The sequence below is a fragment of the Macaca thibetana genome, chromosome 4 (assembly GCF_024542745.1).
Source record: "Macaca thibetana thibetana isolate TM-01 chromosome 4, ASM2454274v1, whole genome shotgun sequence".
Classification (NCBI taxonomy): domain Eukaryota; kingdom Metazoa; phylum Chordata; class Mammalia; order Primates; family Cercopithecidae; genus Macaca; species Macaca thibetana.
Window position 1 is genome coordinate 135,476,128 of NC_065581.1, and position 25,843 is coordinate 135,501,970.

At 37.2% G+C, this 25,843-nt stretch overlaps 1 protein-coding gene across 2 annotated transcripts in view; it reads left to right on the forward strand.

The window, feature by feature from the left end:
- TMEM244 (transmembrane protein 244) overlaps positions 1–23,653 on the forward strand; it is a 33,494-nt gene extending 9,841 nt beyond the window's left edge. The window contains exons 2-6 of one of the 2 annotated variants that reach the window (XM_050788281.1): positions 5,836–5,921; positions 8,054–8,127; positions 18,091–18,216; positions 20,310–20,354; positions 23,099–23,653. In XM_050788281.1, coding sequence (XP_050644238.1) covers positions 5,836–5,921; positions 8,054–8,127; positions 18,091–18,216; positions 20,310–20,354; positions 23,099–23,190 — 423 coding nt within the window. In that variant the 3' untranslated portion in view covers positions 23,191–23,653. Of the gene's footprint in view, positions 1–5,835; positions 5,922–8,053; positions 8,128–18,090; positions 18,217–20,309; positions 20,450–23,098 lie in introns of those variants that run through there. The other variant, XM_050788282.1, reaches the window with a different exon arrangement.
- Positions 23,654–25,843: the final 2,190 nt, after the last annotated feature.

Genomic DNA, 25,843 nt, shown 5'->3' on the forward strand with positions numbered 1-25,843 from the left:
GGACCGCATTATTCAGTGCTTTTACTTTGTTAATTCAATACAATTATTTTCCTAATCTCAACTTGGCCACTAAATAAAGGTGTGTCCTTGGGCTATTCAATCAACTTGTCTGAGTCACAGTTTTCATACTTTTAAAAACAGAGTGTTGAACTAAAATTGATTATTCATGCCAGGTGCAGTGACTCATACCTGCAATCCCAGCACTTTGGGAGGCTAAGACAGGCAGATCACTTGAAGTCAGCAGTTTGAGACCACCCTGGCCAACATGGTGAAACCCCGTCTCTAGATAAAAATACAAAAAATTTGCTGGGCATGGTGGCGGACGCCTGTAATCCCAGCTACTCGGGAGGCTGAGGCAGGAGAATTGCTTGAGCCTGGGAGGTGGAGGTTGCAGTGAGCCAAGATCATGCCATGGGACTCCAGCCTAGGCGACAAAACAAGACTCCTTCTCTAAATAAATAAATAAAGATTATTCAGCATGCTTTCATTGTGAACTTCTGGGTGGGGGCAGGACAGCACAGGGTTGAGAGGAAACATCCAGCAGATCTGGCCTAGAGCCCTGCCACATGTAGGCCACATGAGCTGGGATTAGTTCCTTAATCTCTCTTTGTCTCGGTTTCCAAGTCTGTGAAATGCAAATGAAAGACAGCCAAACCCAGAAAGTTTTTCCTGTATGCATATAGTGGTGGGGTACAGGGAAGGGTGAATACAATGAGAAAATATGAGTACAGTGATTGTCACGTAGGAATCCTCAATAAAATAGTCAATATAGTTAGGCTATCGACTGGGGCAGGGGATGAGGAGATGAGGCTGGAGGACAGGCAGAGGTGAGAACTGTCTTGTCCACTGTCCACACATGGCAATTTAGTACTTGAAATGTGGCTAGTCTGAATTGAGATGTCTTGTAAATAAATTACCTTTTGTACTTCTAAGACGTAGTATGAACAAACAACATAAAATATCTCTATTTTTGATGATTCATTTATGTCAAAATCATAATATCTTGGATATGGTGTGTTAAATAAATATTATTAAAATTAATTTTACCTTATCAACATTTTTATAAATGTGGCTATTAAAAAATTTAAAATTACATATGTGGCTTGCATTGTATTTCTGCTGGACAGCACTGGGCTAGATTATGGATTACCATTCCAGTCATTTAGAACTGATAGTGCTCCTCTTATTGTCCAACCAATCAATAAAATTGGGTTGGAAAACTGGGAGATAGAGTCAACAGTTTCCTCTCCCTTAACCCCCACAAGTTATCTATTCTGTTTCCTTAATAGTTCACATACCTGTCCTCCTCTCCATTTCCACTGCAAACCCATTTAAATGCTTCCCCGACCTAATGGCCCCTCTCTAGTCTATACTACTCCTTAAATCTTTCAGTCTCCCCAGGGCCTTCAGAGATATGCAAAATTCCTCATTAAGGCATAAACTTCCCTTCACCTCTGACTTCAGCTCTTTAAACCTCTCCTACCAAAACTCCTCTCCATCAAGTTTGGCTTCACCCAGGTCTTTGCAAGTGCTTCTTGTGCCTATGGACACCCCTGCCACTGCTCCAGCTCATCATAAGTAGAATAAGGGTTGAGTCAGAGCAGCACTTGCATCTCAGCTCAGCATTTTACTGTCAAATGTTCAGAAAGTTACAAGAGCTCTCTGAGCCTCATTTTTCTTCTCTCTAAAAAAGGATTCTACCACTCAGAAGTTTTATAAGGATTAAATGAGGTAATGCAGATGTGATATCGTAACTCAAGAAAACCTACAATAAATGTTGTCAAGATTTTCTGGGGAATGTTCATGCCCCCTTCACACATGTGCATGGAAGCACACAAACACACACACACATAACCTACCCATTCTCTGCTGTTGTCTTGCTTGGGCTTACATAGCACTCCATACCCTCCTCAATTATACCTCTTCTCTTCGTATTGTAGCCATTTCTTCACTCATTCTTGCCTCTAGATCAGTAGTTCTCAAAGTGTGGTAATAGGTACAGCTGATGCAGCATCAGCTGGGAACTTGTTATGAACACAAATTCCTGGAACCCATCCCAGAATTACCAAATCAGAAACTCTGGGACTTGGGCCCTGTAATCTGTGTTTTAATAGGACCTTAATGTGAGTCTGATGCTTGTACATTTGAGAACAACAGCTCAACTGCATCTCTATGGCTTGGACCACATCCAATTTACCTTGCATTGCCACCCCGCCCAGTAACTATTTGTCAAATGAAAAAAGTGGAAGAATAAATCCTGATAATGATGTGAGGCCATAAAAGGATATAAAGCAGAGGAAGTGATGGTCTGATTGTTTTTTAGAAAATACTTAGGTTCCATAGACTCTGTAGGGTGTAGATTCGAGGAAGAACATAGTAAAAGCAAATGAATTTGCATATGAGAAAAGTATTATTTGAAAATCTAGACTTATAATTCAGGTAGAAAAATTGTTTACAAACATTATGCCTTGCTTTTCCAAATATTTCTTACAAATCATTTTAAAATATATTATTTTGATATTATATTTATATTTAATGTTTTCTAAATTTGTCAGGAAAAGTAAGTGTATCTCTATGTAAAGTTTGTCAACAAATATATTGTCTCACAAATTATAATTTAATTAAAAAATGGTGCCAAATGTCTTACACAGATTTAGTATTTGTAGGTTTTCTGGGTATGTAGTACAATCCTCATGTTTTTGGATTATACAAGGGAAATTTTATAGTAAGTGAATGTATTAAAACATTAAAATGTTATTTAAATTTTAATATTAACAGAGATAAGAATAGTTTCATGGTTGAAAATACGTGTTAGTATAGAGACTATATATTATTCATCTTATTTTGGATTGAAATGAAATAAAGCAATCATCTAGAAAGATCTAAAGGCTATTAATGCTCAAATTAAAAGAAAAACAATTGATATATCAATACATGGTAGGAAGAATAAAGCAAACCCAAAGACACATGACTCTTAAAAAAATTATAGTGCTGAAGAAGCTCCCAGCTGCTCCGTTTTACATACCCATCTCCCAGCAGCAAATTCTTATTCCAGCAGTTGGGGAAGAATTGAGCCAGTTGATGCATGGGCCTCAACTCAGGCAATACCTCCACATTTTCTTTTGACCTTCAAAGACTCTTTGCTACAAAATGAGGGCTTTTAGCTATTTCCGTATTGATTCCTTCCCAGTGGAAGATGTAGTTTCCTGCCCAACTCCTTCTTCCCTGCTAATAGAACTCCAATTTTTCTTTTATTGAGGCAGTAGGTGCCTGTCCCCGGAAGCGCAGTCATGATGTCATAAAGCTGCCATGGTAAACCCTTTTACTCTACCTGTGATTGTTCAGTAAGTGGACATGTGGCCCTGTGGCGGACAATGAGACATAATGGGAAGGCTGTTTGCAGCTTCTAGGAAGGATTTTTATTCTCTGATAAAAGAAAGACAGCTGTGGGAAGAAGGTCTCTTTTGTACACATTCCTTTTAAAAAATCATGTTGTGTCAGCTATCATGGAACCACAGGCTATGCAGGTCTTAGGGAGAGAATGAGGAGCATGGACAGGAGGGGACCAAGGGTTGAGGAAGGAGAGACTGAAGGTCATAAGGGAGGAGAGATTAAGAGACAAGGAATGTGAAGGCCAGGCACGGGGTGGCTCATGCCTGTAATCCCAGCACTGTGGGAGGCCGAGGCAGGCGAGTTTGAGACTAGCCTGGCCAACATGGAGAAACCTCGACTCTATTAAAAATACAAAATTAGCTGGGCTTGGTGGTGCATGCCTGTAATCCCAGCTACTAGGCTGAGGCAGGAGAATTGCTTGAACCTGGGAGACTGAGGTTGTGGTGAGCCGTGATAGTGCCATTGCACTCCAGCCTGGGCAACAAGAGCGAAACTCTGTCTCAAAAAAAAAAAAAAAAAAAAACCCAAAAAACAGAGACAAGGAATGTGAGATCCTGAGGGTGAACTGGGGATAAGAATCAGCGAAGAGAGATGAGACTTGGTGAGCAAGGCTGGGGGTGGACATAGGCAAAGAGTAGGGGGTGTTGAGGATGGTGTGGGAGCAAGGGATGGGGGAAGACTCTGAAGGTCCCAGAACCTTGGAGTCCTGTTTTCTCATGGCCCTGTCAGGCTTCACATCCTACCCATTTAAAAATAGTTGAAAGAAGTAGGTTCTTGGTAGATCTGTAAATTTGGTCCATTCAGCCACTTGGTTGTGGTCTACTCTCTGCTAACTAGCTTCTCCTCCTGCCTCTAGCTGTGGGCTCCTTCTGTACCTAGGCAAGTGAAAATATGTGGTCAGTTTGGTGAATTGGTCATTCAAGTAAAAATAATAATAAATCTAAAGTGCTGGAGTGTGGGTTAAGCAAAAATGGCTTTAAGATTCTAAAATAAAAGAATAAACTGAGTAAATTGAGCATTTCTCATGTGAAATGCTGCGACCTTTATTATAGTCATAAGGATATCTTTGAAAAGGTTAATAGCGAAGTTGGCACATTTTTGATTGTTTGTTGGCTTTTTAAGTATTTCTTCATGTGAATTGCCTATTTATATACTTTGTCCATTTTTCTATTGGTTTGTCTTTTTCTAACATTTGTGTGAGTTTATATATTATAGATATCAATCCTTTTCCTATGATATATATTGCAAATATTTTCTCCCAACCTATTCCTTGGCATTTAAGCCTATAATCCCCTTGAAATTTATTGTGGTGTCTGGTACAAGACTGGAATCTAATGGGATTTTTCTGTTTAGAAGTTAGACTATTTTCACAGGACCATTTGTCAAATAATCTTTCCAATTCTCATTAATCTGCAGTGCTTCTTTCTTAGGTCTCAGATGTGGAAGAGTCCATTTCAGGACCATCTATTGTGTTTTACCAAATTGCTCTGTAAATTCTTGTACAGAGGTTTAATTATTGTGGTATTATGTGGGTTTTTTGATAATATTATTTGGAATTTACCTGTTCTCATCTTTCTATAGGTTGGTGCAAAAGTAACTGTGGTTCTTGCCATTATTATTATGACTGGCAAGATTATATTATTATCACAGCTGAGGTTTAGAGTCATTTTGTCAAGTTAAAATACAAATATTGGCATTTAGGAAGTTTGTTCCAGTGAATGGAGCGTAAGTGATATGGATTTGTATATTGCATTAATTCTTGGTGCAAATGTGTGAGATGGTAACCTCTTCAGCTAGCAACATTTTAAAAATATGTAGTGTTTTATAAATTTGTCAGGAAAAGTCAGTGTATCTCTATATAAAATTTGTCAACAAATATATTGTCTCACAAATTATAATTTAATTTAAAAAATAGTGCCAAATGTCTTACACAGATTTAGTATTTGTAGGTTTTCTGGGTATGTAGTACAATCCTCATGTTTTTGGATTACACAAGGAAAATTTTATAGTAAGTGAATGTACTAAAAAATTAAAATGTTATTTGAATTTTAATATTAACAGAAATAAGAAAAGTTTAATGGTTGAAAACACATACTAATATAGAGACTATATATTATTCATCTTATTTTGGATCGAAATGAAAGTAATCATCTAGAAATATCTAGAGGCTATTAATGTTCAAATGAAAAGAAAAACTAACTGATTTCAATACGTGGTAGGAAGGATAAACCAAACCCAAGACACATGACAGTTAAGAAAATTATACCGCCAAAGAAGCTCCAAGATGGACACTTTGAAGTCCTTCCCATCCCGTGGGTCCTTAAGCAATACAAGGCTAGCCAGCACTATCTAATAATCATTCATCATCTTTTGCCAAACTAGTTACCAAAGACCATGTGAAAAATCCCAGGCTCTTGGACCTCACATCTGTTTTCTCCACAGGTTGTTTTGCAGAAGCTTCTTCTGTGTGTCATCCTGTTCTACACCGTGTACTACGTGGCCCTGAGCACGGGGTGCATGTTGTTTGAGTAAGTAGCACATTGTCTTCAAACAGAATTAAAAAGCTAACATTGAATAGGAAAGACTTTTATAGTTAACGTTTCATATGTCTTTATGGATTAGAGGATGTGGATTTTTTTTTAAGACATAATTTCTTACTTTTGTTTATTTTTTATTTTTTGGTAGAGATAAGGTCTCACTATGTTGCCTAGGCTGGTCTTGAACCCCTGGCCTCAAATGATCCTCCTGCCTTGGTCTCCCAAAGTGCTAGGATTACAGGCATGAACCACTGCATCCAGCCTACTTTCATTATTTAAGTGAAAATAGGCAAATGTTCTATCTCTGAAAATGATAAAAGTAACAATCATGAAATGAAGTGAATAGAATCAGTTAGGACTGTTTCTCTTACCTCTTTGGAGGATGTTCATGGAAAGAAAGTGAACCCATTACTCCCTGGTCTGGTATTGAATCAGAGAAGGCTTGAACAAGAAAGGCGCTTAAAGATCATCCACATCCAATTTATATAATTTCTGTTAGGTTGGAGATAGCTTTTGGGAGGCAAGAGACCCAAGTTCTTACTAACTTTCTGAATCATCTTGACCAAACCACAGTGTATCTCCTATTTCAGTGCATTCGTTTGTCAAATGGAATAATCCAAAAAAGAGTTATTATGAGGACAAAATGGGACAATACACGTATTTTAATGGTATTGTTTTTATGTAAGTGTAAAACATTATTTTTTCAGGTAATTTTTTGTCTTGCTATGGTTGAATTTTGTCTCTACAGATTTTGGCTGCCAATATATTGGTTGCCTTGAGATTCATTATGTGTATTTACAAATGATTTCTTAGAAATTGAGTGCTTACACAATTGAATTTTATTGTGCAAGCAAGGAATTCTATTTCAATGCGCAAATTAATACCAATATGCAACTATCAAAACATAATGGTACCAATGTTTGCAATGGAAAGAATGTTACTCAGCATGCTTGCAGGCAAGCCCATGGAGGAAGTATCTGGCGCTCACATGCAGCCTCAGCCTGTTTGCTGGGACTGGAGATGGTGAGGCTATGCCGGGGGCAAGGAGAAGGCAAGACTCTGTAGGATTCTCTGAGCATTCAAGGGTTTGTAGTTAACATGAGTCAGAGGTGAGGAATTTGAAGTAATTAGACCTTAAAGCTTCAGGAGGCAGCAAACTGGTTGGCCAGCTGCACACAACTACAAACTTGGGTATAGTATAAAGTCCAGTTGTGTGCTTTATAGTCTCAGATTTTAGAACAGGAAGGGAACTCAGAGATTAATCTCTTCGATTTACAGATAGGAAATTGGAGCCCAGAGAGGTTAGGTGACTTGCCCAAGTTCATGGTTATAGCACCACCGGGATTAGAACCTGTATCTTGTTGTTTTTCAAGCCTCCGCTGTCTCCATGGTATTACATTCTCCTTCCATGTTTGATGGCAGGAAATACCAAGATTCTAGCTGAGACATCAAATAAAATTAAAGTGGAACTTAATTGGACAAAGAAGACAATGTGGACAAAATGTTATTTGGCTGTCATCCAAGTCAGCCAGTTTTTAAAAACTCTTTCTTTTTAGCTCACTTCATTTTTTTCTGCTTAGTAAGTTTTTTTTATATAAATGGTATCATATAATAGGTGTCATTTTATAACTTTTTTCAACATTACATTTCAAAAATATATCCATGATGGGATGTATTTAGCATTTTATTAATTCTAACTGCTACAGTAGCTCACTTAATGTTAAAAAATATGTTATAGCACCATTTGGGTGAACCTATTTTACATCTGTAGAACTACTGGTTTGGCCCTAAAGTGAGCTTACATTTTGTAGCTAGACATTGCCTTGTCCCTTGTTACCTTTTTTCCCTCTCACCTAATGATTGATCTGAAAGTTTGCTGTAACTGTTACCACAACTTGTAATTCTAGCAAGAAGAGTGAGACGTTTGAGTCAGAAAAAAATTCTATAGAGATTATTATCTTCACTGGTGATTTCTTCCCATTTCAGCCAGTTTTGAAATGTGCCATAATGTGGGTAAATGGAGTAACTTATCCTTGTATGAGAATAGTAATATGCGTTGCTTTGATGTGCAGTTATGAACTGCTTCATCCAGAGTAAACTGTTTTCATTTATAACATCTTTAGGGTGCATGAGTTGGATGTCCTGGCACCATTTGATTTCAAAACAAATCCCTCATGGCTCAACATAAACTATAAAGGTAATTGTTTTAATTTAAAATTCTTATCAATTAGTGAACAAAATGCCACTAAAAATAAATTTTTTAATAAAAAAATTTTAAATATCAGGCCTATCTCACAGTCATCTATGTATTTTATCTGACTTCAAAAATTAATTAGGAAAAGTGCTATCAAAAATTTTAAAGTTGTAATTCCTTGGAGGTGGAATAAGATGGAATAAGTGGAGAAAAGGAAGGAGAATTCTTATATAAATTTTCATTTCATTGTATTGGGGGTGAATTTTTATTCATTATTTTTAAAGAAAAGGACGAATAATAACTTAATGTGTTGATGTAGAAAAATATTTGTGAGATATAAAATAGAAAATTAAATACAGCAAAAGAGTTCATATAATACAATTTCATTTTTGTAGCATAAAGTAAAATACATGGTGTCAGTGATAAGAAGTCTGGAGAATTATGCAACAAATTGTTATCTCCCATTTGGGATGACAGAGAACTTTCATTTTCTACTTTGTACATTTCTGCTTGGTTTTATTTTTCTTCCCAAAATAGTATAGAACTTGTTGCAGAAGAAAAACAATAAGAAAGAATACACTAAGGCAAAATTTGTCTCTTTTAAATTTGGCATTTTTGTTGAATAGTTATTAATTAATATCTAGTATGTTCATTAACCTTATGTATATTAATAATTATACCTATGTACCTTGAATATATGTAAAATATTCTTGTTTGGGGGCTCTTCATGGTGAGTTTCCTACATCTTTAGAAAAGTAAAATTTTAATGTGTTCTATCATAAAATAAAACATATTAATTAATGAAAGTTTAGAAAATATCTACAAGCAGAAAAAAGTAAAATAAATCACATACTTACATTCTATATACAGTAATTACTCTTAATATTTTGTTAAGTTTTTCCCTATTCTTGTTTTTTAATGTATTGTCAATTCCTTAAATCATACAATTCACTAGAAAACCATTGGAGAATCTTTTTGGGGTACAAATATGCAAATATGGAAAAATTGCTGGAGGCCAGTGAAATGGGATTTCTAGTATAATTTGTATAGGAAACTTGTTCAGTTAGAGTGACTGAATTGAAATAAAAAGCTTTAGAACAGCCTCCTCAAATGGGTATCCTTTTTTGGTGCCATTATTGATTCAATTTTGGATAGCAAAGCATACGTGAGAACGAGATACTTCGATTCTGAGATACAAGAGGTCTAACACTTTATCTTAACTTTCTTTCAGGCACTTCCCTAGCTTTTACCAACACTATCCACAAACGATTAAAAAATATAGTCCCAGTAAAGAGTCAGGTATGGGCCATGTGTGTGTTTTGGGTAGAGGGAGAGATTGAACACTCAATTGTCATTATTTAATTCTAGTCTTTGGGTCAGTCATTAAAGAAAAGGCAATATCATAGGCTTATTGGAGAAGGCTGTGTTTTTTCATAGCGGAGACCAGTGATGATCTTTTACATAGCAGGGATTAGTGAAGATCCCCAAAATGCCTGGCAGAGTTTACAGTCGTCCTTTCCTCTCATGAAACACAAACATTTGTACAAAGATATCAATAAACCCTCAGCCTATTAAATCTTTAATTTTGGGCTTGGGGAGATAAATGTCATAACTCTTCAAAGTTGTTGCTCTGAGAATCTATACTTGTCTAATCTCAGAGATATTAATAAAATATAAGAGTAATCTCAGAGACTTTGGCATGTATTTATTATGGTCAGGTTTTGTGTAGGTTTCAATAATTTTGTCACCCAAGAGATCAGTTTTAGCAAGGACACTGGAAAGTGTGAGTCCAGTTAAAACACTCCAATTACTAGTATCTTTCCTCTGCATCGCAGAGAATAGTTTGCAAATTTCTTTCATTTTACATTAAAATCCTCCCAACAACTTTTTGAGATAAATAATACTCCATATTCCAATTTATGGAGAAGAAAACAGACTTATCTAAAAGTTAAAATCCTGCTCAACATCTTATAACTCTTTATTATTATTATTATATTTTAAGTTCTAGGGTACATGTGCACAATATGCAGGTTTGTTACATAGGTATACATGTGCCATGTTGGTTTGCTGAACCCATCAACTTGTCATTTACATTAGGTATTTCTCCTAATGATATTCACCCCTAGCCCCCGACCCCCCCGACAGGCCCCAGTGTGATGTTCCTCGCCCTGTGTCCATGTGTTCTCATTGTTCAACTCCCACCTATGAGTGAGAACATGTGGTGTTTGGTTTTCTGTTCTTGTGATAGTTTGCTTAGAATGATGGTTTCCAGCTTCATCCACATCCCTGTAAAGAACATGAACTCATCCTTTTTTAAGGATGAATAGTATTCCATGGTGTATATGTGCCATATTTTCTTAATCCAGTCTATCATTGATGGACATTTGGGTTGGTTCCAAGTCTTTGCTATGTGAATAGTGCCTCAATAAATGTATACGTGCATGTGTCTTTATCATAGAAAGATTTATAATCCTTTGGGTATATGCCCAGTAATGGAATTGCTGGGTCAAATGGTATTTCTAGTTCTAGATCCTTGAGGGATTGCCACACAGTCTTCCACAATGGTGGAACTAACTTACACTCCCACCAACAATGTATAAAAGTGTTCCTATTTCTTCACATCCTTTGCAGAATCTGTTGTTTCCTGACTTTTTAATGATTGCCATTCTAACTGGCATGAGATGGTATCTCATTGTGGTTTTGATTTGCATTTCTCTGATGACCAGTGATGATGAGCATTTTTTCATATGTCTGTTGGCTCCATAAATGTCTTCTTTTGAGAAGTGTCTGTTCATATACTTTGCCCGCTTTTTGATGGGTTTGTTTTTTTCTTGTAAATTTGTTTAAGTTCTTTCTAGATTCTGAATATTAGCCCTTTGTCAGATGGATAGATTGCAAAAATTTTCTCCCATTCTGTAGGTTGCCTGTACACTCTGATGATAGTTTCCTTTGCTGTGCAGAAGCTCTTTAGTTTAATTAGATCCCATTTGTCTATTTTGGCTTTTTTTTGCCATTGCTTTTGGTGTTTTAGTCATGAAGTCTTTGCCCATGACTATGTCCTAAATGATATTGCCTAGGTTTTCTTCTAGGGTTTTTATGGTGTTAGGTATTACATTTAAGTCTTTATCCATCTTGAGTCAATTTTTGTATAAGACGTAAGGAAGGGATCCAGTTTCAGCTTTCTACATATGGCTAGCTAGGTTTCCCACCACCATTTATTAAGTAGGGAATCCTTTCCCCATCTCTTGTTTTTGTCAGGTTTGTCAAAGATCACATGGTTGTAGATGTGTGGTGTTATTTCCAAGGCCTCTGTTCTGTTCCATTGGTCTAGATATCTGTTTTGGTACCAGTACCATGCTGTTTTGGTTACTGTAGCCTTGGAGTATAATTTGAAGTCAGGTAGTGTGATGCCTCCAGCTTTGTTCTTTTTACTTAGGATTGTCTTGGTTATGTGGGCTTTCTTTTGGTTCCATATGAACTTTAGAGTAGTTTTTTCCAATTCTGTGAAGAAAGTCATTGGTAGCTTGATGGGTATAGCATTGAATCTATAAATTACTTTGGGTAGTATGGCCATTTTCATGATATTGATTCTTCCTATTCATGAGCATGGAATGTTCTTCCATTTGTTTGTGTCCTCTTTTATTTCGTTAAGCAGAGGTTTGTAGTTCTCCTTGAAGAGGTCCTTCATATCCCTTGTAAGTTGGATTCCTATGTACCTTATTGTCTTTGTAGCAATTGTGAATGGGAATTCACTCATGTTTTGGGTCTCTGTTTGTCTATTCTTGGTGTATAGGAATGCTTGTGATTTTTACATGTTGATTTTATATCCTGAGACTTTGCTGAAATTGCTTATCAGTTTAAGGAGATTTTGGGCTGAGACGATGGGGGTTTCTAAATATTCGATCATGTCATCTGCAAACACAGACAATTTGACTTCCTCTTTTCCTAATTGAATACCCTTGATTTCTTTCTCTTGCCTGATTGCCCTAGCCAGAACTTCCAACACTATGTTGAATAGGAGTGGTGAGAGAGGGCATCCCTGTCTTGTGCCAGTTTCAAAGGGAATGCTTCCAGTTTTTGCCCATTCAGTATGATATTGGCTGTGGGTTTGTCATAAATAGCTCTTTTTATTTTGAGATACGTTCCATCAATACCGAATTTATTGAGAGTTTTTAGCATGAAGGGCTGTTGAATTTTGTCAAAGGCCTTTTCTGCACCTATTGAGATACTCATGTGGTTTTTGTCATTGGTTCTGTTTACATGATGGATTACGTTTATTGATTTGAGTATGTTGAACCAGCCTTGTATCCCAGAGATGAAGTCGACTTGTTCCTGGTGGATAAACTTTTTAATGTGCTGCTGGATTCGGTTTGACAGTATTTTATTGAGGATTTTTGCATTGATGTTCATCAGAAATATTGGCCAAAATTTCTCTTTTTTTGTTGTGTGTCTACCAGGCTTTGTTATCAGGATGATGCTAGCCTCATGAAATGAGTTAGGGAGGATTCTCTCTTTTCTATTGATTGGAATACTTTCAGAAGGAATGATACCAGCTCCTCTTTGTACCTCTGGTAGAATTTGGCTGTGAATCTATCTGGTCCTGGACTTTTTTTGGTTGATAGGTTATTAATTATTGCCTTAATTTCAGAACCTGTTATTTGTCTATTCAGAGATTCAACTTCTTCCTGGTTTAGTCTTGGGAGGGTGTATGTGTCCAGGAATTTATCCATTTCTTTTAGATTTTCTAGTTTATTAGGGTAGAGGTGTTTATAGTAGTCTCTGATGGTAGTTTGTATTTCTGTGTGATCAGTGGTGATATCCCCTTTATCATTTTTTATTGTGTCTATTTGATTATTCTATCTTTACTTCTTTATTAGTGTTGCTATCAGTCTGTTTTGTTCATCTTTTCAAAAAACCAGCTCCTGGATTCATTGATTTTTTGAAGGGTTTTTCATGTCTCTATCTCCTTCAGTTCTGCTCTGATCTTAGTTGTTTCTTGCCTTCTGCTAGCTTTTGAATGTGTTTGTTCTTGCTTCTTTAGTTATTTTAATTGTGATGTTAGGGTGTCGACTTTACATCTTTCTTGCTTTCTCTTGTGGGCATTTAGTGCTATAAATTTCCCTCTACATACTGCTTTAAATGTGTCCCAAAGATTCTGATATGCTGTGTCTTTGTTCTTATTGGTTTCAAAGAACATCTTTATTTCTGCCTTCATTTTGTTATGTACCCAGTAGTCATTCAGGACCAGGTTGTTCAGTTTCCACATAGTGGTGCAGTTTTGAGTGAGTTTCTTAATCCTGAGTGCCAATTTGATTGCACTGTGGTCTGAGAGACAGTTTGTTGTGATTTCTGTTCTTTTACATTTGCTGAGGAGTGTTTTACTACCAATTATGTGGTCGATTTTAGAATAACTGCAATGTGGTGCTGAGAAGAATGTATATTCTGTTGATTTGGGGTATAGAATTCTATAGATGTCTATTAGGTCCACTTAGTGCAGAGCTGAGTTCAAGTCCTGGGTATCCTTGTTAACCTTCTGTCTTGTTGACCTGTCTAATACTGACAGTGGGGTGTTAAAGTCTCCCAATATTATTGTGTGGGAGTCTAAGTCTCTTTGTAGGTCTCTGAGGAGTTGCTTTATGAATCTGGGGGCTCCTGTATTGGGTGCATATATATTTAGGATAGTTAGCATTTCTTGTTGAATTGATCCCTTTAGCATTATGTAGTGGTCTTCTTTGTCTCTTTTGATCTTTGTTGGTTTAAAGTCTATTTTATCAGAGACTAAGATTGTAACCCCTGCTCTTTTTTGCTTTCCATTTGCTTGGTAGGTCTTCCTCCATCCCTTTATTTTCAGCCTATGTGCGTCTTTGCATGTGAGATGGGTCTCCTGAATACAGCACACCAATGGGTCTTGACTCTTTATCCAATTTGCCAGTCTGTATCTTTTAATTGGGGCATTTAGCCCATTTACATTTAAGGTTAATATTGTTATGTTTGAATTTAATCCTGTCATTATGATGTTAGCTGGTTATTTTGCCCATTAATTGATGCAGTTTCTTCATAGCGTCGATGGTCTTTACCATTTGGCATGTTTTTGCGGTGGCTGGTACCGGTTATTCCTTTCCATGTTTAGTGCTTCCTTCAGGAGCTCTTGTAAGGCAGGCCTGGTGGTGACAAAATCTCTCAGCATTTGCTTGTCTGTAAAGGATTTTAATTCTCCTTAACTTATGAAGCTTAGTTTGGCTGGATACGAAATTCTGGGTTGAAAACACTTTTCTTTAAGAATGTTATATAGTGGCCCCCCACTCTCTTCTGGTTTGTAGGGTTTCTGCCAAGAGATCCACTGTTAGTCTGATGGGCTTCCCTTTGTGGGTAACTTGACCTTTCTCTCTGGCTGCCCTTAACATTTTTTCCCTCATTTCAACCTTGGTGAATCTGACAATTATGTGTCTTGGAATTGCTCTTCTTGAGGATTATCTTTGTGGTGTCTCTGTATTTTCTGAATTTGAATGTTTGTCTGCCTTGCTAGGTTAGGGAAGTTCTCCTGAATGATATCCTGAAGAGTGTGGTTTCTAACTTGGTTCCATTCTCCCGTCACTTTCAGGTACACCCTTCAAACGTATATCTGGTCTTTTCATATAGTCCCATATTTCTTGGAGGCTTTGTTCATCTCTTTTCAGTCTTTTTTCTCGAATCTTGTCTTCTCGCTTTATTTCATTAATTGATCTTCAGTCACTGATACCCTTTCTTCCTCTTGATCAAATCGGCTATTGAAGCTGGTGCATGCATCACAAAGTTCTCATTCCATGTTTTTCAGCTCCTTCAGGTCATTTAACATCATCTCTACACTGTTTATTCTAGTTAGCCATTCATCTAACCTTTTTTCAAGGTTTTTAGCTTCATTGCAATGGGTTAGAACATGCTCCTTTAGCTCGGAGAAGTTTGTTATTGCCAGTCTTCTGAAGCCTACTTCTGTCAACTCGTCAAACTCATTCTCCATCCAGTTTTGTTCCCTCTCTGGCAAGAAGCTGTGATCCTTTGGAGGAGAAGAGGCACTCTGTTTTTTAAAATTTTCAGCTTTTCTGTTCTGGTTTCTCCCCATCTTTGTGGTTTTATCTACCTTTGGTCTTTGATGTTGGTGACCTACAGATGGGGTTTTGGTGTGGATGTTCCTTTTGTTGATATATATGCTATTTTTTTCGCTTTGTTAGTTTTCCTCTAACAGTCAGACCCCTCAGCTGTAGGTCTGTTGGAGTTTGCTGGAGGTCCACTCCAGACCCTTTTTGCCTGGGTATCACCAGTGGAGGCTGCAGAATGGCAAATATTGTTGCCTGATCCTTCCTCTGGAAGCTTTGTCCCAGAGGGGCACCTGCCTGTTTGAGGTGTCTGTCAGCCCCTACTGGGAGGTGTTTCCCAGTCAGGCTACATGGCGGTCAGGGACCCATTTGAGGAGGCAGTCTGTCTGTTCTTGGAGCTTGAACACCATGCTGAGAGAACCACTGCTCTCTTCAGAACTGTCAGACAGGGACGTTTAAGTCTGCAGAAGCTGACTGCTGCCTTTTGTTCTACTATGCCCTGTCCACAGAGGTGGAATCTATAGAGGCAGCAGGCCTTGCTGAGCTGCAGTGGGCTCCACCAGTTCATGCTTCCAGGCCTCTTTGTTTACACTGTGAGCTACTCAAGCCTCAGCAATGGCAGACACCCCTCCCCCCATCAAGATGCAGTGTCACAGGTCTATCTCAGACTGCTGCACTAGCAGTGAGCAAGGCTCCGTGGGTGTGGAATCTGCCAAGCTAGGCAGGGGAGGGTATCTCCTGGTCTGCTGGTTGCTAAGACTGTGGGAATAGCACAGTATTTTGTCAGGAGTGTACTGTTTCTCCAGATACAGTCTGTCATGGCTTCCCTTAGCTAGGAGAGGGAAATCCCCCAACCCCTTGCACTTCCCAGGTGAGGCGATGCCCTGCCCTGCTCACCCTCTGTGGGCTGCAGCCACTGTCCAACCAGTCCCAGTGAAATGAACCAGGTTCTTTAGTTGGAAATGCAGAAATCACCTGTCTTCTGCGTCAGTCTCGCTGGGAGCTGCAGACAAGAGCTGTTCCTATTCGGCCATCTTGGAACCGACTCCATAACTCTTTTTTTTTTTTTTTTTAAAGAGACAGAGATTCACTCTGTCACCTGGTCTGGAGTGCAGTGCAGTGGCACAATCATAGCTTATTGTAATCTCAAACTCCTGCACTCAAGAGATCCTCCCATCTCAGCCTCCTGAGTAGCTAGGACTATGGGGCAAACTATTATGCCAGGCTAAGTTTTTTTCAATTTCTTTTAGAGACAGAGTCTTGCTATGTTTCCCAGGGTGGCCTTGAACTCCTAGCTTCAAGTGATGTTCCCACCTCGGCCTCCCAAAGTACTGGAATTACAGGTGTGAACCACCGTGCCCAGACAAGGTCTTATGACTCTTTAGCTGTAAAAGCGAGACTAGAATGCTGTTATCTTGACTTCAAATTTTGTATTACTTCCCTTAAGTCATGCTTTCTTTCCTATCATGAACAAAGCATAAGTATTCTGTATTAATAAACATGAATACAGCTTGTGCAAGACTAAAATCACTATCTCCAAGCAGCTGCAAGTTAACCTATAAAATCTCTAAATGCTGACAAAAGAGGCATCTCTCTTTCTCTACAATAATGTAGTGATTCTGTAAACCAGTGGGGGAGGGAGGAATGAAATGTGATGGAAAGTGATGGTGTCAATATGACACAACAGGACAGTTCTTTCTTGGATATTAGGTGGCAGGACATGCTGAACTGATCTCCACTGATCAAAGGAATTCCTGTACAATAGAAAAGAAGTTAGTATGAATTCTGTATTTAACTTTTGAAACCCGTTAAGTTAAATTAAATAGAATTGAAGAGGAATATGTGTGAGGCCTTTAAAAAGATTGCACCTGGGGCTTGCTTCCTTGGTACCTCGCTTACCGACTGCAATTGCTGGCTTGCTGGATAATAAATTACTTCTACACAGTAGGACATAAGGTGATTATTTTATTTTTTGCTTTGAAAAATATTAGAGTTTGCCTAGATTTATTTATCCCTGAATTATATGAACATATCACTTATTTTCTGTGTTTTAAGAGGAAAGGTAATTTTTATGGAAAGTGGTATCATTTACAAAGGGACCTTGGTGGTGTATCACATATATTTGTCACTTTAAAGTTTGATGGATTTCTCTTTTGAAACCATGATAGTCTTAAAGATCCATATCAAAGACAAGAGGCAAAAGATGGACCCATCACATGTTCAGGGCTCTTAGAGATTTGTGGTTCTCACGTGTAAATATCTAGCTCTTCATATGTGTTCAGGTAAACCACTCTGTCACAACTAGTGGATTTAGGAGAGTGTCTCCATCCATACCTGTCATCTATGAGACTTTCTTTCATTCATGGTTATCAGTTATGTTTCCCAAGTGACGATCTGAACGAACCATTTTATTACAAAGACACAAAGGAACTCATTTCCAAGTTAGGCAGTGCTTGGTATCAAACAAATGTTATAGTTCAATAAACTCTTACATTTGGTTTAATTTTTTTTTTCATTTCTCAAAACTCAGAACTGGATTTTTTCATTAGTTTTTAATATATCTTAAAATGAGATTTGCAATCCAATTACAGATTTGCACATATTGGTTACACTGTAACACTTCTTTATTGTATTTCACTTTCTAAAATGTTAAATACAAAGAATGTGAAACAGAAATGATATATTGTGGTTTTCTACAAATCTAAAAATTGTTAAAAGATAAAATGCGTTAATCATTTTATCCAAATATGAGGATTGTTAGGAAATGGAACATTTAAAAAATTCTTACCAAAATTTCTTCTCAGAGTAAGCTTTCCTGGTCTTATTACTAGTTGTATATCAGAATGTTAGTTGCTCTAGTCCCCAATAATTATATTCTTCCTTGTATTTGCAGTTCTTTTAGTTTCAACAGAGGTCACCTACTTTGTTTGTGGATTGCTTTTTGTTCCGGTTGTGGAAGAATGGGTTTGGGATTATGCTATTTCAGTAACTATTCTTCATGTTGTCATCACTTCAACTGGTAAGCAAAATGAAATAACAGAAACAAGGAAAATGTATTAAAACAGATGTTGGACGTAAACCACTTCCTGAGTAGAACTTTGTTGTCTGCATATTCTTGTATGATAGCTAAATGATAAAAACTGAAGATGAAAGGTCTTCCTCCCTCTTTCCAGCCACATTTTTTTCTACCGCTCTTCTCAGGGAGGTTTTTTAAAACTTTTTAAAAAATGTTTTATTTTGAAATAATTTTAGAGTTACAGAAAAGTTACAAAAATATAACTGAGAGTTCCCATGTACCCTTCACCCAGCTTCCCCTAATGTTAGCATTTCATATAACCATAGTACAATTGTCAAAACTAATGAATTAACATTGGTATAATACTATTATTACCTAAACTTTATTTGTATTACCCTGGTTTTCCCTGCATCATTTTTCTGTTTCAAGATCCAACCTGATTCAGAACTAAACTGAAATAGAGATCTTTCCCTTTCACATTCAACTTATCACCAACTTGGCAAGGTTTGCCCTGTAGGACATATTTTTCCTCCAAAACCCTTCCGTGAGGGCAGAAACTGATCAAAGACTGGGAACTGGGATTAATGGACACCTGTCCAGCAACAGTTATTTTAAAACAAATACCAGTTCTTAGATTAAGTGGTTTTTATTTCTACCTATGATTTTTGGAGTCAGAAGAAAATAGATACAAATTCCAGTCCTACATTTTACTAGGTGGGTAGTTGTGGCCAAGTCACATCTCTCACATCAGTTTCCTTCTCTACAAAATGTGGGAAACCTGATGAGGTTTCAATTAGATAATAAGAAATTTTCTGACATGTGTCTAGTATATAATATTCACTCAGTAAATGACTATTTCATCCATTTGTTCGCCTATCCACTCAAAATTTACTCATCCACTGTATTTTTTTCTCCCTTACTATACTGCCTTATTTTTTAAAGCATATCAGTCAAAATATGAGTGATAACCAACCACAGGTTATAATTCAAAGTTTATTCTTACTTATGACCAACTTAAATCACTGTCATATTTTCAGTGCCCTGATCTGTTGATAGTATAATCTGTCTCTGCCAGGTGCAGTGGCTCACGCTGGTAATCCCAGCACTTTGGGAGGCTGAGGTGGACAGATCACCTGAGGTCAGGAGTTCAAGACCAGCCTGATCAACATGGTGAAACCCCATCTCTACTAAAAATACAAAAATTAGCCAGGCGTGGTGGCAGGCACCTGTAATCCCAGCTACTTGGGAGGCTGAGGCAGGGAGAATCCCTTGAACCCAGGAGGCAGAGGTTGCAGTGAGCTGAGACTGCACCATTGCACTCCAGCCTGGGTGACAGAGTGAGACTCTGTCTCAAAAAACAAAAAACAAACAAACAAACAAAAACAGTACAATCTGTCTCCAACTGAAGAACACACAATTTCCAAATGAATTACAACTTCCCAGCTTCACTGCTATTAAAGAATGCCAGTATATTCATGGCCTAGTATCAGTTTCCACAGACACAAGCCCTCCCTCAGTAACTCAAAGAATCACTGAAGGCCCTGCCCCCATCACTCTACTTCTGAAGTGCTCTACTTTACTTTGGGGCTTAATTTTTTCTGCAAGACAACCACCAATATTTGTAAAAGGACTTGGAGTATAGGTGGTTCAATCCTCAGGGTTGAGATGAGCTATAGGTTCTGGACCTAGAAAAGTTATGAGTTAATCATCTAACACGTGGCACTTAGAAAATGTTAACAAATGACTACTGGACAGAAGTGACTTACTTCAGCATGAAGTGGTTTGGAATTCCTGAGGGAACTAGGCATTGAGGATTCAGGATGGCCTTAGGATGATCACTTAAAATCAACTTTGGGAGCTAACCTGAGAACCTCACAATTCATAGTATTATTTCTAGGAGAAGAGTTGTAAAGGTTTGACTTAACAAGTGACCTTTTAGACCAGGACTGAAGTACAACTGGGGGCTACCTGATTTCGTGAACATGGATAAACCTTTTCTTGTTGGGTGGACATATTTTGACCAAACAGGATTATTTCGTCTTGAGTAAAAGATAAAAATGCATGTTTTGAAATTAAACATTTTTTTTCTATTGCAGTTATGTTGGAATTCCCCTTGACATCACATTGGTGGGCTGCTTTAGGTATAATGAAATTGTTTGTTTAGATTCTTTAATGCACAGAAACAACGTTAAATAGAACAACTGTGGAAATATATTTTATTTTCTCATAGATTTTATAATCATTACCTTTCTAAGATAATAATAATATCTAAGATAATTTTTAAAAAAACACAGTTTTACTGAAGATGGACTCCACTGATTGTCTCTTTTGGCCCAAATATACTCTCAGGCCAACCCAGATACCATCCATGGGAGAGAAGGTGCAATCTTAACATGTATTTAGAAACAAAAATACATCCGGTAAATAGACATATAAGACGTATAGTGGCCAAGTGCGGTGGCTCATGCCCCTAATCCCAGCACTTTGGGAGGCCAAGGCAGGCAGATCACTTGAGGTCAGGAGTTTGAGACAAGCCTGGTCAACATGGTGAAACTCCATCTCTACTAAAAATACAAAAATTAGCCATGGCGTGGTGGTGGGCACCTGTAATCCCAGCTCCTCAGGAGGCTGAGGCAGGAGAATCGCTTGAACCTGGGAGGTAGAGGTTGCATAGAGTTGAGATTGCACCCCTGCACTTCAGCCTAGGAGAGCCAGAGCAGACTATGTCTCAAAAAAAAAAAAAAAAAAAAAAAAAAAGAGAAGAAAAGAAAAAGGAAAAAAAAGTATAGCATACTCTACTTCTGCTTCTGGTACAATTTGAATTTACAGAGGAATAACAGATGTTGATATCAATAAAGGAGCTGGAGTGAAAGTCAGTAAAGACTATATTCTGGCACAGTCTTCAATAAGCCATGGATTTTCTTAGCTTGCCTCCAAGACTGATCTGCACCAGTTTTTTCTCCCTTTCTTCTCCTCTCATTTTTCCTTTATAGTAGGAAATAGGGACTGAGTTTCCACGAGGAGCAAAACTTGAGCAGATAGATATAACTTTCTTTAAAAAGTGTTTTAGGGACCATTTTTGCACTTGTAATGGAATCTACATACACACTTGATTATATGCTCATGGGTGCATCAAACATTCTACTGTAAAAACAGGCAGACTGGGTAGACTCAGAAACAGTATGAGTTACAGGTACATGAAAGAACGGATGCCAAACAATACAGTTCCTCTTCTTTCCTTCTCTGACATTTCCTCATCTATTCACAAAGCTTCATGCTCTCACATCTTATTATGGGACTATATTTTATTTATTCCTATGTTCCAAGACACAGTTTTCTCTAACTTCTTATTGTACACAACTTATCTAAATAAGCCCTCTCATAACATTTATGGATCCTCAAAAGGTTGAATTTTTAGTAGGACAAAGAGGTTGAAACCTGATTGATAGATCGCTAGAGGGAACTGCCCTCTGTAGAAGAATTCAAGTGAAATAGTCAAGACTCAAGCTATACTTCGGTGAAGACAAAATTATGATGAAGGAAGTGGAAACCACAACAAAAATGAGTGTGTATTGAAACTAGCAAAGTATGAAAAGAGCTTCCAGGTAAACAACTAGGAACATAAGAATATACAAAGATAAATTAGCCTCCACTCTTTTTTTCCCATATTAATACAAAGAGCCTAGAAGTATATCTCAGAGCAGAATTTCTCAATTTGTAATGTACATAATGCATGCAAATCACCTAAAGATCTTGCAAAAAGGTAGTGAGTCTGGGTAGGGCCCAGGTTATGCTGGCACTGCTAGTCCAGAGACCATAGTTGGAGCAGCAATAGCGTAGACATTGTTCTGAGTCTTTTTATTCCCTTATGCAACGCATAAGTTGAAACAAAGTCAATAAATTTTATGTCTTCATAGTATTTTCAAGTTCTTAACAATTGAGAAGTTCTTCAAGGTGTTTAACTTTAATCTCCCCTGTTGTTTTTTAAAATCATTTTCTAGAATTGAAGTAGCCAACCACATTTAGCTCAGTCTGACTTTTAAGAAATCCAATCTAAATTGGATTATGTTTTCCATAGAATTCTATTTTATGAAATAGGAAAATCAAGATACAAAACAGTGAACATACAGGAGACGAGATTACACACGCTTTTACTTATTTTCTTCCTTAATCATAGTATGTAACAGTAATTAGAAATTTAGGAGAGAAACAGAACATTACAATATTAACAGTTACTTGTGTTAATAAACTGCTACACAGTCCTGGCATGGTGGCTCATGCCAGTAATCCGAGCTACCTGGGAGGCTGAGGTGGGAGGATCTCTTGAGCCCAGGAGTTTGAGGCTACAGTGAGCTATGATGACACCACTGCACCCCAGCCTGGGCAACAGAGTGAGACCCCATCTCTAAAAAATAAAAAAGTAAATAAAAGTAAATGTAAAGCAAAGTTGGATGCTTCTATGCTTCTTAACAGACTTCAATATTTGTCAAATATGAAAATCATTTAGTTCTAAATCTGTTGCATCTGGCTTTCAAATATAAAGGTCATAAAATCTTTTTTTAATCACTCTTATTGATTTGGCAATAATCTTGTATAATATCTTCAATCTGTTCTGACAACAGCATGCATACCCAAACATGCTCTGGAATTGCCACTCAATTTTAATGGCCTACACAGTATTAATAGTACTTACCATTCATTGATATGCATAATATAAGCCAGGGACATTGCATTTATCTCATTAACCTTTATTACAGTCCTGTGAGATAAGTATTATATGCCAATTTAGCAAATGTAAAAACCGAAGCTTATAGAATTGGATCATTTAGGAGCATTTTCAGAGTCACTAAGGTGTGTCCTCTAACTAGCCTTTCCCTCAACATAGATGGCCACCCAGAGACACTTCTACATAGAATCCTGAAGCTACTACTGCACGGATGTGATGGTTGCTGCCTCTGTAGTGGGTACACACTCTAAGATAAAGAATGCACAGGGTTAAGAGCAGAGCTTACAGAAATTGAGAACACCATTTAGACAATGTGAAGAGTCAAAAGAAACTGAAAAGAAGATGGATTGATCAGTTAGTATCACAAGCCATAGTAGGACTTCCCTGTTGCTTTCTAGTTCTGTGACTATTGCTTTCAAAGCACACAGAGGCAAGCATACAAGATATGCCTTGGGAAAGAACATACAAATGGTCAAAGGAGTTGTTTCTATACTCAACTGGAAAATAGCAAACGCTGCTTAACCTTTGAAAGGAAAATTATGGAATGGCTTAATTTTCATTTTTAAGTGTTAAAAAAATCTCTTAAGAGCTAAAATGTCCATAATAAAATATTCAGTCCTCAGGGCCGTGCCTGGCATATAGTAGAGCATTAATAAATATTTGCTGTGTAAGTATGGAGAGAATTAAATGAGATAAAATTAAGGAGCAGAGATTTTCTTGGCATGTAATGATATAATTTGTATATTATATATTACATATATTATATATTATATAGTTGTATCTTATACAAATTTGTAATGTGTATTTGGGGTCCTGACAAAGAACACACTCCAGTAGACTATCAAGGAAAGCTGTTCAATCTTCACCATGGGAGGGTCCCAAAAGAATATAGACAATTGCCTTTTGTAAGCAATATGTGTATATATATATGTGTGTGTGTGTGTGTTATATATTTAGCATTATAAATATACGCATATTACATAATAGTTATATAATATAAATATATATTTATATATAAAGATGGGGGAAATATTTTTATGTGGGTCATGTAATTAAACCAAAAAAATTCAAAAACTTTATCATTCAAAAATTACAGAGAATAACACACTGGATATATTTGTGACACCTTCACTTTTCTTCATGTATGACATCACTGTCTTTATGGTAGCAGTACAAGAAGAAATTACATTTTTTTTCTCACAAATTGAACTGAATTCATCAACCACATACCTAGTAAGGAAATTAACCAGGTGAAAATGAACTTTCCTAAAGCTTTTTGTTTCGCTTAAGCCAGGTATTGACCGCAATGATCACAACATCTAGTCACATTATCTGTTTAGAGTACTCGTATTATTTATGTCATTTATTGGCTCCTTCACTAGAGTTTATTCTCCACTACCTTGCATGTCTGTTAAGTCTTAGATGTGTAATTTCCTCCAGTATTATTTAATATGTACAGAAAACACATGTAGAAAGTACTGAGGTTTTATTTTGTATGTCTTTCAAAGATGTAAATTTTTAATAAATCAGAAAAGGTTTGGTAAGAAATTCTGTAAGCATAAGTGAAATGACTTTTTCTCTCCAAAAACAAGAACTTATAACTTTTGGGTTTTATTTTTAATACCACAGAATTTACCGTGCTTTAGCCAGCTCAGTTACATGGTATATGCCACCTTGATACCAAGAAGAGTCAAGTTAGGTGTAATGGAATGGCCAATTCAATTTGCTAAAAGAGTTGGATGACTATTTTTCTTCAATAATCATGGTTGGATTACTCAGAAAACAGTTGCTGCAGTTGGGCATTGTGGCTCTCGCCTGTAATCCCAGCACTTTAGGAGGCCTAGGCAGGTGGATCACTTGAGGTCAGGAGTTCAAGAACTGCCTGGGCAACATGGAGAAATCGATCTCTACTAAAAATATAAAAATTAGTCAGGCATGGTGGCACACACCTGTAATCCTAGCCACTCGGGGGCTGAGGCAGGAGAATCACTTGAACCCGGGAGGCGGAGGTTGCAGTGAGCAAAGATCACGCCACTGCACTCCAGCCTGGGCAACAGAGCAAGACTCCATCTTTAAAAAAAAAAAAAAAAAAAAAAAAAAGTTGCAGTGTAACATTTGAGTTAGCCTTTTTTTTTTTTTTCTTCTTTGAGTGAAAAATTTAAATGTAAGAGAACAGTGGCTACACATTTGGGAAATTCTATCTCATGGTCTCACTCTGGACATGTGTCTTTGTGCAAGGAAGTCGTGCAGTCCTGTCAGAGTTCTTAACTCAGGAAACTTTACCTTTTATGGGAGTTATACTATTACTGCCACACAGAGAACAGCAGATTTGTGAAAATTGTGTAAGGCCAGATCAATATTTTAAAACAAACAAGAATCACTGGGCCAATGAAATCAGAACTAAAGACATTTTCATAAAACCAAACAGTTGAGAATCTCAGGGAGGTGAGATTCTGCTTTTTAAAATATATTTTCTATACTTGAAATATTTCCCAAGTTAGTGGACATGCTTTCCTTTTATAATTAGAGGGAAAGCACTTTAGAAAAAATATATATTCTAAACAACCACAACACAAACAAAAGGCAGATTGAAGAGTTAAAAGAATTGAGAATCGTGAATTCTTTGGCATGTGCTTTGACTCCATTGCCTTTGATTTCTGAGTTTTAAGAACTTCTTAATATCATTTGACAGAACCATGCACCTATTCCCTGAAGGAAGTTTTAAATTGCAACAATTTACCATCCTCAGACTACATACCTACCTCTTTTAGCTGAATCTATAAACTATTCTGTTTCAAATGCTATGTCAGTTTCAGAAACATTATTTTAGTCATGACAATTGTTCTTATTCATAATGTCACTAATGAATTATTCATTATTGACAGTTAACCAAAACTTCCCTTT